The 14,685-nt window shown below is 40.6% G+C and overlaps 1 protein-coding gene across 4 annotated transcripts in view; it reads left to right on the top strand.

Annotated features, from left to right (window-relative positions):
* Positions 1–14,685, top strand: part of akap9 (A kinase (PRKA) anchor protein 9) — a 206,028-nt gene that overhangs the window by 50,034 nt on the left and 141,309 nt on the right. For all 4 annotated transcript variants that reach the window (XM_073054488.1, XM_073054489.1, XM_073054487.1 and 1 more), the window contains 4 exons: positions 2,830–2,927; positions 3,593–3,704; positions 3,872–4,103; positions 8,963–9,044. In XM_073054488.1, coding sequence (XP_072910589.1) covers positions 2,830–2,927; positions 3,593–3,704; positions 3,872–4,103; positions 8,963–9,044 — 524 coding nt within the window. The remainder of the gene's footprint in view (positions 1–2,829; positions 2,928–3,592; positions 3,705–3,871; positions 4,104–8,962; positions 9,045–14,685) is intronic.

Below are 14,685 nucleotides of genomic sequence, written 5' to 3'. Positions count from 1 at the left end.
CTTCTGTCTCAGTTGAGGAAGGGGACTGAGTAGCACTGCAACAAAGACTGGTCCACTTAATCTACAAAAAGTTAAGCATAACGAGTTTGTGAAAGTTCCTATTGCTACACCTTTGATCTGGAGAAAGTGACTGGAGTTGAAAGAGAAGATGTGAGAATGATCTCAGTTGGGTTGTTTGTGAGTCTGCTTGTGGACGTGTTGGCCTTTTGTTCATCCGAACCTGCTAATATTCCTACTTGGATAATTTTCAAACCCGACTTATCTGCACAACTGTTCTAGAATGAGTCATCAGGAATTTTTGTAAATATTAAAATCCCAATTATTTTCAAATGCTCTTTTTATTGTTCCTTTTTTGTATACATCATTCTTGAAATTGCTGTTTGGAGATGTGTGTGTCTCTCTCCCCCTCTCTACCTCTCTCCCTCTCCCCCTCTCCCCCCCCCCCCCCCCACAGGAAATTTTTTATTTTAAACTTATCATTCCTTATAGGGTCCATAAGCAATACAGTAACATGATCAAACTAAGTTGGTTCATATTTTCAAATTAAATCTAAATGGTATAAAGAGACTCAATAGAGGGAAAAGAAGGATAAAAGGATAAAGTACTTAAGGAGGAAGTACGTAGCATCTTGTGATTACTGGCAAGGCAACAGAGGTTCATGTTTTAACTTTAAATCATCCATTGAACCCTTTTTGGAAGCTGGAAGAAATGCTTCACACTGGAGTTGTGAAGACAGCAGAAAAAGCCATACTGTATTTGAAAACACTTATCTGTTCCTTTAATTGATATTGACTAATCCTTTGAATTATTTCAGCATCCCATTGTTAAGAGATAAATAACTCCCACATGTGTTAAATTTAATTTGAAAATTCTTGACTGGCAGTAAATGATAAGATCTTTTGAATGGCTGTAAAGCTGGACATGGTTTGAACATATTATTTCTTAAATTAATTCATTTGAACAACTTCTCATGGAGCAAAAACAGGAAAATGGTTAAAAGTTTTTTTAAACTAGGTAAATAAGCAAGCATACCATAAGCTGATCTTTTCCTTTAAATGTTAAAAGCATCATTGAGATTTCCACACACAGCAGTCAACCGATTGTGTCAATTCTTGGTAAAAGGCTTTGTAGGTTAGGCTCAGGAAAGAACGTTTGAACAAGACATTCAAGGTTTGAGATTCTGTCCCTAGTTCAGACCCATGTCATGTTTGTCCTGTGCAATATGGGAACTCAGGGAGGCTGCCAGAGTCCCAGACACATGTGCAGGAACTGTGTCCGGCTACACCTTCTGACAGACCACAAGACTACCCTGTATCTGCGCATGGATTCATTGGCGATGCTGAGAATGTTGTAGCTAACATATTTAGTGAGTTGGTCAGTTTAAGTGCCTAGAGAATGGGTGACCAGAAGGCAGAGCACTAGCAGCAAGCTGGTGCCGGAGTCCCCTGTGGTCATCTCCCTTCAAAACAAATATGCCACTTTGCATACTGTTTGAGGGAGATAGCTTAGGGGAAGGCAGCAGTAACCAGGATCAAGGCACCATGACTGACTCCACTATACAGGAAGGTAGGAAAGGGTGGCATATTTATCGTGGAAGGGGTTTCCATGGTAAGAGGAATAATCAGAAGCTTGTGTTACCTCAAGGAGGACTCCTATTTGGTGTGTTGCCTCCCTGGTGCAAGGGTCAAGGATATCTCAGAGTGGCTGCAGGGCTTTCTGGAAGGTGAGAATGAATAGGTAGTTGTAATGCCTTTAGGTACCAACGATATAGGAAAATATTGGGAGGAGCTTCTACAAATTTTAAAAGTAAGCCCTCTGTGGTAATGATCTCAGGATTGCCACCTGTGCCATGTGCTAGACAGAGTAGAAATAACAGCATAATTAATGTGAATATGTGGTAGAGCAGGAGGGATGGTTTTAGGCATTGATACCAGTTCTGGGGGAGTTGTGATCACTACAAATTGGACAGTCTACACCTGGGCAAAAGCATGCTCAGTGTCCTGGGAGATTGTTCGCTAGTGCTGTAGGGGAGGGTTTAATCTAATATGGCAGGTGGATGGAAAACCAGACAAAGGGAAGACCATAAGATGTTGGAGTCTGCTCTACCATTTCATCATGGCTGATCCCAGATCCCATTCAACTGCTCTCACCATATCCCTTAATGCCCCAAACAATCAGGAATCTATCAACCTTAGCTTTAAATATACCCACGGACTTGGCTTCCACTGCAGTCTGTGGCAGAGCATTTCACAGATTCACCACTCTTTTATAAAAAAAATTCCTCCTCACATCTGTTCTAAAAGATCGCCCCTCAAGTTTGAGGCTGTGCCCTCTAGTTCTAGATGACCCCACCCGAGGGAACACCCTCTCTTCATCCACCTTATTGAGTCCTTTCAACATTCAGTAAGTTTTAATGAGATCCCCATGCATTCTTCTAAATTCCAGTGAGTACAGGCCCAAAGCTGTCAAACACTCCTCGTATGTTAACCCCTTCATTCCTGGAAGGTGAAATAGTTTGAATTAAAAACCAGCGAAAATGGTGGCTAAAGTGAACATAGGTCCCTTAGATAAGGTTGGGTAATGTGGAAATGGCCAAGGCCTTGAATGACTATTTAGGTTCTCATGGTGGCAGACACACCTGATATGCTGTGAATGCAGTGAGAAGTGAGGACTTCGATACAGTTGCTGTCACTAAAGAGGAAGGGATGAACAAACTAGTGGGTGTAAAGGTAGATAACCACACGGTTTTGTGATGCCATTGATTTTCATATTTATCCTCTTGTTTGAATGAAAATAAGGTTTCCTGAACTTTTATATTTTGGCTTCCAGCAATGCAAATAAATCTAGAGAGACTTCAAAAATACCTCCTTCAAGAGTACAATCGGCTGGTAGCTCTTCAAACACAATTAGCTAGTGATCTCAAAAAGGTAAGCAAAATAATTCATACAGGTTCAGTTTATTCAATGAGGTGTAATGTTAGATTTTGGCAAATGCTGATAAATTGATTTTCTCTACCCTTTGTATCTTTTAAACAACTTTGTTAGCCATGGTTCAGGTGTTAACACTCTTATCTAATTTGGGAGATGGTGGTTTTAAGTTGCACCTTGGAGCCTTGAACCCAGTACCTACTGTAACTGGGTGTGCAGCACCTTTGGATTTCCATTTTCCTGTTAAGATGTTAAAGCATCTAATCTGCTGTCAAAGGTAGATTTCAAAGATCCTCTAGCAATATTTTGATGAAGAATAAGAATCCTGTCTCTGATGTCCTTGACAGTTTATAATATGCTACTAATATCATGGCAACAAATGATCTATTCATTACAGTTTGTGGTCCCAAGATGTACTGCATTTCCTTTATTGCCGGAATGACTGCATGTCAGTGTACTTAATTTACTGTGAAGTACTTTTTACATCTTGTGGTCACTGTATAAATTGTTTTCATTGGATCCAATTAGATATGAAAGATTTTAACAGTCTTAGATTGAAGTTGACAAGCATTTTAAGTCCAATATTGGGACTATATATGCAAGTCTAAAATTCAGGTTTATTTTTGTAAAGCCTCTTTTTTTCCTAACCTTGTATGTAATTCCAGATTGAAGATCGCCAGGCTGCTTACCTAAATTTGCAATCACAAACCGAAGAAGAAAATATTAGATTGCGTATGCAGATAGAAAGCACTCATGCTAGTTCTGAAGACCTTAATGGTAAACCTTACAACATTATTTTGCCTGAAACTTTCTTGTCATGCCAGTAGGGTAATCTGTAATTTTCAAGGGAAGAATATAACAAATAATTGGGAAATAAATCTGTTATAAATTTATCTCACTACAGAGATCTGGAATATCAGAATTTTCTTATCTATCTTGCTTAGATCTTAAGGAGCAGTTAAAAATCCGGTCAGCTCGGCTTGAAGAGATTGTAAAGCTAAAGCAAGCATTTTGCCAACAGAAGACAGAATTGGAAGAGCAACATTCAGAAGAAATAAAAAATTTGAAGACTTCTTATGAAAAGCAGTATCAAGAAATGGAGTCCAAGTATGTCGGAGAAATTGTCTGTCTACAACAAAAGCTACAAAAAATAACTGGCTTTGGTCCTCAATCCAGGTATGAACAAATTGTTTCACACCTCCCGTTAGAATGCAGCAGTTAGCAAGTTTTTGGGTCTTGTGTTCTATACACCAAGACAAATTTATGGCTTCTGTTCATGATTATTGTGTCAGCTGTGGTTCGTAGAACAGTACAGCACAAGACCTAATCCTTCAACCCATGATGTTGTGCTAATCTAATCATATTAGTAGCCAATTGTCCAACTAAATATCCCTTCTATCTACAAAACATCCATATCCTTCAGCTTCCTCTACATTTGTTGTCTTTGTTCGATTTGCTTCCACCTCCACCCTGGCAGTACATTCTAGGCACCCATCACGCTCTGTGTTTTTAAAAAAAAAACAGCTTGCCCTGAATATCTCCTTTGAACTTCACCTCTCTTACCTTAAATTCCTGCCCTTTGGTATTAGGCATTTCAACCATGGGGAAAAAACACTGGCTATCTATCTGTACCTCTCATAATCTTATGAACAAATGTCATTCAGGTTTCTTTCCTTTTGGCATCTGCAGCTTCGAAGAAATCAGCTAAGATTGTCCATACTCTGCTTTTAGCACATGCCCTCTTACTTCAGACAGCATCCTATTAAACCTCTTTGAAACCGTCTCCAAAGCCTTAACATCCTTCCTGTGACACACACAAAATGCTGGAGTAACTCAGCAGGCCCAGCAACATCAATGGAAAAGAACAAACATTTGATGTTCTGGGCCAGTCCCGATGAAGGGTCTCGGCCTGAAACATCAACAGTTTATTCTTTTCTGTAGATGCTGCCTGGCTTGCTGAGTTCCTTCAGCACTTTGTGTGTATTCCTTTGATTTGCAGCATCTGCAGATCTTCTCTGGTTTGTCATCCTTCCTGTAATGGAACAAGCATAATTGAATGCAATACTCTAGATGTAATCTGACTATAGAGTTTTAAAAAGCTGTGACATAACTCCCAGACTCTCCAACTCGGTTCCTCAGCTAATAAAGGCAAGAGTATCATTCCTTCTTTACCAGCCTATCACCTGTGGAAGCATTTTCAGGGAGGACATGCTGTATGCCTTCTGTATCAACCTGTGTAGCCACTTTAAAGGTCAGAAACAGGTTGATTGTCATTGATTTGTATCATGAAATTTGTTGTCCTACTAAACATTAACACTGTTAAGGGTCTTATTAATAGTTTACTGTCCTTTTACATTTGATCTCCCGAAGTGAGCCACTTCATATTTAGTTGTGTTCAATTCCATTTACCATATCTGTAACTGATCTATATTCCGCTGTAGGCTTTGGCAGTCTTCTGTGCTATCCATAACTCCACCAATTTTTGTATCAACTGCAAGTGTACCAATCCACTAATCTACGATTTTATCCAGGACATTTATACATATCACAAAGAGTGATGCCTATGGAACACCACTAGTCACAGACCTCCAGCCAGACTAGGTCACACTGACCACCACCCTCTGTATCTATGGCAAGCAAATTCTGAATCCACATAGCCAATTCACCATGGATCCCATGTATTTTAATCTTCTATGTGGGCCTATGTAGGGCCTTGTCAAATGCCTTACTAAAATCTCCTCAAACTCCTAATGAAGTAGAGCCACTAGTGTTTTTTCTTCATGATTGCATCAATATTTTAGGCCCAGGGCTGATCCTCAGAGATGTTGACACCAAGGAACTTAATGCTGTTCATCATTTCTATCACTGACCCCTCAGTGAAGACTCATGTGCGTTCTTCTGACTTTCCCTTCCTGAACTCCATGGTTTCTTGGTCTTGCCGATGCTGAATGCAAGGTTGTTGTTGCAACACCACTCAATGAGCCGATCTCACTCCTGTACTCAACCTCATCGCCATCTGAGGTTTTACCAGCAACAGAGGTGTCATTTGCAAATGTATTAATGGCATTTGATGTGTGCCACACACAGTCATGAGTGTGGAGAGAGATGAGCTGTAGGCTAAGTAGGCATCGTTAGGCGTGTGTGCATTGATGGTCATCAAGGAGTAGATGTTCCTACTGATCTGATCTGACTGTGGTCTCCTGATGAGGACATCGATGATCCATTTGCAGAGGGAGGTACAGAGGCCCAGGTTTAGAAGCTTGGTGATTAATACTGAAGGGATGATTGTGTTGAATGCCAAGATGTAATTGATAAACAATGGCCTGACATAGGTATTGTTGTTCTTCAGGTGCTCCAAGTCAAAGTGGAAAGCTAGTGAGATTATATCCTCTGTAGACCCATTGTGGCAGTGGCCCAGGTCCTTGTTCAGGCAGGAGTTAACTCTATCATTAACCAACCTCTTGAAGTACTTGGTTTGGTAGATGTGAGTGCTGCTAGCCAATAGTTATTTAGGTTGCTCACCTTGCTCTTCTTGGGCATTGGTGTGATTGCTGCTCTTTTGAACCAGGGGAGAACCGCAGATTCAAAAAGTTAAGCATGGTGTAACAAACGTTCTTAGCTGCATATATTTCAATACAAGTAGTATTTTAGGAAAGGTGAGCTTAGGACATGGACCAGCATGACATTGTAGCCATTAGTAAGACTTGGTTGCAGGAGGGCTAGGACTGGCAACTCAGTGTTCCAGGGTTTCATTGTTATAGATGTGATAGTGCAGGAGAGATTAAAAGGGAATGGGTGGTGGTATTAGTAAGGGAAAATGTCACAGCAGTGTCAAGTCGGGACTGACTAGAGAAATTGTCAAGTGAAGCTTTATGGGTAGAACTGAGGAATAAGGAAGTCATGACCACATTAATAAGATTATTTTATAGATCACTCAGTAGTCCACGGGATTTAGAGGAACAAATTTGTAGAGAGATCACGGACTGTTGCATGAAGCATAAGATTGTGAAAGTAGGTGGTTTTAACTTTCCACATATTGACTGGGACTCCCATACTGCAAAAGGGCTGGGTGGAAAAGAGTTTGTCAAGTGTATTCAGGAATGTTTCTTGAATCAGTACACTGAAGCTCAGCTCTAGACAGTGTGATACTAGATATCCTATTAGGGAATGAGACAGAGCAGCTGACAGATGTTTGTGTAGGGGAATGCTTTGTATTTAGTGGTCATTACTTTCAAGGTAATTATGAAAAAGGATAGGTCTGGTCCTGGGGTTGATGTTCTGAATTGGAATCTGTCCAATTTTGGCGCTATTGGAAAGGATTTGGGAAGTGTGGATAGAGAGGGGTTGGTTGTTGGCAAAGGTGTACTTGGTAACTAGGATTTCTTCAAAAGTAACATTTTGTGAGTATAGAGTTTGTATGTTCCTGTAAGAATAAATAAACAAGGATGACAGGTTTAGGGAACTTAGGTTTCAAAGAGATGTTGAGGCCCTGGTTAAGAAAAAGATGGAGATGCATAGCTGGCTTTGCCAGGTAGGAACAATGAGATACTTGAGTTTAGTAAATGCAAGAGAACACTTAAGGAAATCAGGACAGCTTAAAGAAGACATGCGGTTGCTCTAGCAGACAAAGTGAAGGAGAATCCAAAGGGCTTCTACAAATATATTATGCCCATCACCTCCTTCTGGGCTCCCCCTGCCCTTTTCTTTCTTCCATGCCCTTCTGTCCTCTCCTATCAGATTCCCCCTTCTCCAGCCCTGTCTCTCTTTCACCAATCAACTTCCCTGCTTTTACTTCACCCCCCACCCATTTCACCTATCACCTTGTGTTTCTTCCTCCCCTCCTCCACTTTCTTACTCTGACTCCTCCGTCTTTTTTCTCCAGTCCTGATGAAGAGCTTCGGCCTATACTATTTTCTATAGATGCTGCCTGGTCTGCTGAGTCCCTCCAGCATTTTGTGTATATTGCTTGGATTTCCAGCATCTGCAGATTTTCCCTTGCTTGCAAAAAGCAATGTATTGTCTGTTCCTTATCACATTGTTTATTGGAGCTTGCTTGAGCCCAGATTTAGCTCCAGTGTTTCCTATATATACCTTCAGACAGCTGTGTTTCTTCCTTAAATCAATACTGCCTTTTTATCCTCCTGCCTATCTTGTCTGAAAACCCTGCACCCAGGGACAAGTGACCATTTCTGCCCATTTTGTGCCATATTTATCAGTGCCTTCATCTCAAATAATACTACTCGCATTTTGATGTCTGGACGTGTTGAACATGGACCATTTTCTGTGTTTTTTTTTCTCTGTAACATGTGCTTGCCTTGTCTTCCAAACTCTCTCTTATTTTAATCTTAACATTTTCAAATATGCTTTTTTTTTCCCTTTTGAATCTTAGCTCAGCTTTCTGCTAAATACATTCAAATCCTTTCCAACAGCCATAGCAAACCCGCCTGTGATATTTGTTCTATGTCTATTAAGGTACAAGCCTTCTGTGCTCTATAGATCTCACCTTCCCCAGAACTGGCCCCAGTGACCAAAATACTTGTGAAACTGAATGTCTAGCACCATATTTTTAGTTAAGTATCATCATCTATGTGCACTATCCTCCTATTTCAGTACTCACGGTACAAGTCGCTAGGAATAACCTGGATTACTACTTTTGAAATCTTGCTTAATTTCTTCCTTCAGTCTTCAAAGTCTGCTTTTTAAATTAAGAATTATTTTTTTAAAATGTATGCATGTTTGTAGATTTGTGTCTCCACCTTCAGGTTATTGATAAGCACTACTTCTGTTAGGTAATCACCACAAAAAAAAACATGCTCTAGTTATATGAGCCGTTCGAATATAGTAAAACATCTCGAGATATTTAATGAGGGCATAATCACACTCAAAATAGTTACCAAATTGTGACTTACATTTGCAAGGTAGCATGGAGTGCTTAAAGGAGGAACGGACCTGATAAGACAAATATTTCTACTATGAGTATGGTAATTGGCTTGATCTAACTCAGTTTTGTTAATTTTCTTCCATTTATTATTTAGGACAAGAATAAATGAGACCATTGACAATGTGACTGGAAGTTCTGTTGTTGAGGCAGAACAACGAAGAGCAGAGGAGCATAAGGTAAAGGAGAAAATATGTGCTGTAAGGTTTGACAGAATGCAAAATGAAATGGTTAAAACTGAAGTGATACACACAAAATGCTGGAGAACTCAGCAGGTAAGGCCAGGAGCTCCTCCAGCATTTTGTGTGTGTTACTTCGATTTCTCTTGTTTGTGGTTAAAAATAAATATTTCATGTGATTACAATGTTTGTGTAAAAGAGATTACTGGTAATTTAAAAAATAAAAGAATGGCAGTGTGTTACCAATTTACAATAGTTTGACTTGAAATGGACTACAAAGTGATATGTTTCTATCTGACTATTGTCCTGTACTTCCAGTTGTTTTTTTCATCACTAATTTTTATTGCAACACCAACAAATTACATTCAATACAACCAGTTGACGATTACATTTTGACTGTTTAACCCAGCCAGCCCTCAACCCTCATCCCCACCCCCTCTCCACCCCTCCACTAACCAGCTGAATAATAGTGCATACACAGACAGAGCAGTTCTATTTTAACAGAAGATCTTTTAAGTTAGGTATCAAATTTGTCCACATTAAGATTGTGTTTGGTTATAGTTGGTAATCACTTAACTTTAGTAATTGTGAGATAATTGAGAAAAAAAAATTCAGCCTCAAGTATAGTTGGGGCATATAGGCTAATGAATGCAACTTTTTTACCCTGAATGGATGTACAGCAAAAAGCTAGATGTCCTTTATTGTCCTTTCAATTGATACATTAATACTACGTCTCATTAATATCATATGAGTACCATCAGCTGATGCCACAACGGGTTTATAAAAGTGGTTTTGAACCCTGGGAATGTCAGTAGGTTTAAGATGTGTTTCCTGTAACAGCGCAATATCTATTTTCTTTCTGCATAAGAAATCTTAAACCTTTGAACACTTGTAGGGAAAGTTTAATCCTCTAACATTAAATGATACAATAGTAAGATTTTCTAATTTATCTGTGTTACTCATCTTCCCCTGGATCTGTTGTTGTAAGTTGGTGGTGGAGCTTGTACTTCCAGTTGTTAATGTTCATAGATTTGGAAGGTTCCATGAAAACCCTCAGGGAAGTGGCTGTTTTGTAGTACCCTGTTAGGAGAGGAAAGGTTAAAGTTGTGGCCGGATGCTAGTTAAATGGACAATTCTCTCTTACTCTCTTAGATTCTGTTGATCTTTTTGAGTATTGTTCGATCTGTATTCATTCAAGTAAATCAATATTATTGTCGTATTGGCAGATTGAGTTTGGAAAATTGGGAGATAAGCTGCTGGATAAGTTCCTTCACTAATTTGGTGATTGTTGCCATAATTAGTAGGCTGGTCCTCATTTACTTAACTTTTACTCTCTTGAGTATTCCTCTCTTTTCCAAACAGTAAATTTATTTACTCCTAATTTCTTTTTACTATCGTTAATTTAAACCATGTAATTGATAGGTAATTGTGGGACTGATGCCATATAAATTTTTGAAGATTGGCAAACAATACAGGATGAATCATGGTGCAATACAGCCGGATACAGGCCCTTTGGCCCAACTGGTCCATGCTGTCCATCCAGTTAGTCCTAATTTCCAGAATTCAGCCCATATCCTTCCAAGCCCGCCCTCTATGTACTTAACCAAGTGTTTCTTAAAAGATACAAATCTATCTGCTTCAAGCACATCCTTTGGCAGCTCATTTCATATGCTCAGCAACCCCTGTGTGGAAGAAGTTGCTTTTAATTCTTTTCCCTCTTATCCTGGACATATGCCCCATGTTTTGGACTCCGCTGCCCTGGGTAAAGACTTGCCATCCAACTTATCATTGCCTCTCGTAATTCTAAACATTTCTGTACAGTAACCCCTCAATCTGCTGCATTGAAGACCTGGCCTGATGAACCTTTCCCGATATTTCAAGCCTCTTAATGCTGACAATAACTTTATAAATCTTTTCTGCACTCTTTCCACTTTAAGCACTAGGTGACCAAAGCAGTACGTGCTGCTCCAAGTGTGGCCTCACTAACTACTGCTACAACTGCAAGATTATATCCCGTCACCAATACTCAGTTCCCTGACTGATGGAGGCCTATGTGTGGAAAGCCTTTTTCACTACCATGTTGACCTATGATACTGCTTTCAACAAACTACTTCCCTCTCATAAAATTTACAATCATTTTGTTTCCTTCTCTTCATTTTCATGCACCCTATTCCTCATTGCAAGTTTCTCAGATCTGACCACACGTTTATTTGCACATTTTAAACATTTTCCTTTATGATTCAGATGTCTTATCTGAAAATAAAAGGTGGTTGAGCACTATAAATTAGCAGTAGGTTTCCTCCTCCCTCATTGGACTTCCTTGACAACATTCAGTAGCTATTATGAGTTGCAATCAAACTGGAAATGCCAGCAATGCTGAAATGCCTACCCTTCTTGAACCAAGTGCTATCAATTTTGGGATTGCTGTGCAAATGCAGAAATCCAGGATTTGCTGGCCACTCCACTCTTAGCAAAAATGTCCCTGCTATTCCTCGTTCATTTCAATTGAAATGCAGTTCCTAATGCCAGGCCCATGAGCATTCACAGCATGGTTTCATTAAGGGGAAATCTTGCCTGACAAATAATTTGGATGATGTAATTGTGGCCACGTTTGTGGATGATATGAAGATAGGTGGAGTTGAGGAAGTAGGGGGTCTACAGAAAGACTTGGACAGATTAGGAGATAGCCAAAGAAATTGCAGATGTAGTATAGTGTAGAGAAGTGTATGGCCATGTGCTTTGGTAGAAGGAATAAAGGCATAGACTATTCAAAAATCAGACTTGGGAGTTCTCAGGCAGGATTCTGTAATGGATCAGTTGCAGTTTGAGCTAGCGGTAAGGAAGGCAAATGCAATGTTAACATTCATTTTGACAGAATTAGAATATGAAAACAAAGAATGTAAGGCTGAGACTTTATAAAGCATTGGTCAGACTGCACTAAGTAAAATGATTAGTTTCTGAGCCCCTTTTCTAAGAAAGTTGTACTGGCGTTAGAGAGAGTTCAGAAGAAGTTCACAAGAATGATTCTGGGAATGAAATAGTTATTGTATGAGGAGTCTTTGATGGCTCTGGGCTTGTACTGGTTGGAGTTTAGAAGAATGAGTGTAGTTCTCAGTGAAAGCTATTGAATATTGAAAGCCCTAAATAGAGTGGATGTGAAGGGGATGTTTCCTATAGTGGTGGAGACTAAGACCAGAGTGCACAACCTCAGAATAGAAGAACATCCATTTAGAACAGAGATGAGAAGTAATTTCTTTAGCCAGAGGATTGTGAATCTGTGTAGTTCATTGCCGCAGGTGTCTGGAGAGACCAAGTCATTGGGTATCTTTTAAGCAGAAGTTAATAGGTTCTTGATTAGTAAGGGTGTTAAAGGTTACAGGGAGAAGGCAGGAGAATGAGTTTGAGAGGGATTATAAATCGGCCAAGGTGGAATGGCAGCACGGACTCTGGACTAAATGACCTAATTCTGTTCCTATGCCTAATGGTCTTAAAACCCCAAAGGCTATGCCATGGATGTGCACACTGATCCTGCAGGAAAAACATGTTCATTGATCTGAATGCAAAGAATAGCACGGCGAATAATGCTGTAGGTTAACATTGCATCATTTAGTTGAAATGATTTTACTTCTTTACGATTTAATTTTCTACAATAATTTGCAGTTTTGAATTTTATAGCTGTGAACATTTCTGAGAATCTGGGCTTTTAGGAATGCATAGATTTAAGTGTAAGGTAATAGCTTAGATATTGCATAGATACTGTATAGATTATTCTGTTCTGTTCTGACCCATCCACATGACAATATTATATTGCACAGAAGCCACTGCTTTCATCCTCCCTGTTTCAGATTTCTCTATTTCTGGTAGCACATCAACGCTGGCCTCTCATGGCATCATAGAATGGTTACAGCCCAGAAAGTTGTTGTTCAGTTGTACAAGTTTTATGTAAAAACTTTCAATGTCCAGCTCTCTTTTGAAATGATTAGTTTCTGGACCTATGTCTGATGCTGAGGCATGAAGCATTTTTCTGTTTATGCTAGTTAGTATTGCTGAATAGGTAGACATTGTAACTGAGTAATGTATATCATCTCCATACATCTGTCCTTAGCAAGGGCCTTGTCTTGGTCCCTTTTGGCCCGCACTGTCCACACCTCATTGAGTTCCATGCCTACCACAACACCGAACTCATACGTTTTATCCTCAGTAAGGGCCTTACCTTTGCTCACCCCTCAGTGAATTGTACATACCACCACAACACTGAGCTCATACGTTCTGTCCTCAGCACGGTCCTTACCTTTGTCCCCCTTTGCCCGCACATCAGTGAGTTCCGTGCCCGCCATGACACCGAGCTCTCCTTCTGTTGCCTCTGTCTCCGAGCCTGCTTCTTTAGCGTGAATTCCTCACTCCACACTGATGATACCTTCTGTCACCTCCAACCCTCCTCCTCCTCTTGGACACCCAGCACTGGGTCTCTACCTATCCTGGTTCTTTTCATCTCTAATTGTCGAAGAGACATCAACCAGCTCAAATTCAGCATTCCTCGCTCCTTTTCAAACCTCACCCCCTCTGAATGGACTGCCCACCACTCTCTCCGCACCAATCCCAACCTTACTATCAAACCCACACAAAGGGGGTGCTGTTGCAGTGTGGCAGACTGACTTCTACTTTGCTGAAGCCAGGCGGCAGCTCTCAAACAGCACCTTTTACCTACCTCATGAAGAGGATCCCACTGCAGTCCATCAGAAAATTGTCTCGGAAGCCATCACTAACCTCATCAATTCTGGAGAACTTTCATCTATTGCCACCAAACTCGTAGTTCCCTCACCTTGCACCTCTCACTCCTCAGTTCTACCTCCTACTCAAGGCCCACAGGTCTGACTGTCTTAGTAAGCCCATTGTGTTTGACTGCTCCTATCCCAGTGAACTCAAGTCCTTGTACCTTGACTCCATTCTATCCATCTTGGTTTAATCCCTTCCCGTGTTCTTGATCTCCTCACTAACTTTCAATTCTCTGGCCCAGACCACCTCATTTTCACCATGGATGTCCAGTCCCTATACACTTCTGTCCCCATCAAGAGGGCCTTAAGGCTCTCCACCTTTTTCTCAGTAAAAGAAACAACCAGTTCTTCTCTACCACTATCCCCTCCATCTGGCAGAAGTGGTCCTCACCCTCAACAGTTTCTCCTTTGGTTCCTCCTACTTTCACCAGACTCAAGGGGTAGCCAAGGACACCTGCGTGGGTTCTGGCTATGTCTGCCTTATTGCTGGTTATGGAGAACAGTCCATGTTCCAAGCTTTCCCCTGTAATGCTCCCCAGCTCTTCCTCCATTACATCAACAGCTACATAGGTGTTGCTTCATGTACCCATGCTGAGTTTATCAATTCCAGCAACTTTGCCTCCAACTTCCACCATGCCCTTAAATTTACTTGGTCCATTTCCGACACCTCCGTCCCCTTTCTTAGTCTCCCTGTCTCCCTCTCTGGAGACAAACTGTTGACCATCATCTTTTATAAACCTACCAATTTCCACAGCTACCTTGACTATACCTCTTCCCTTTCCATGACATCAGAAGTGTCCTCCTCCTTCAAAGAATGGGATTTCCCTTCCTCCACTATTAATGCTGCCCTCACCTGCATCTCCTCC

This window comes from Hemitrygon akajei, chromosome 8 (assembly GCF_048418815.1).
Source record: "Hemitrygon akajei chromosome 8, sHemAka1.3, whole genome shotgun sequence".
In the NCBI taxonomy this organism is placed as follows: Eukaryota; Metazoa; Chordata; class Chondrichthyes; order Myliobatiformes; family Dasyatidae; genus Hemitrygon; species Hemitrygon akajei.
The sequence above is the reverse complement of the archived record's forward strand: the minus strand, read 5'-3'. Positions and strand labels throughout refer to the sequence as shown.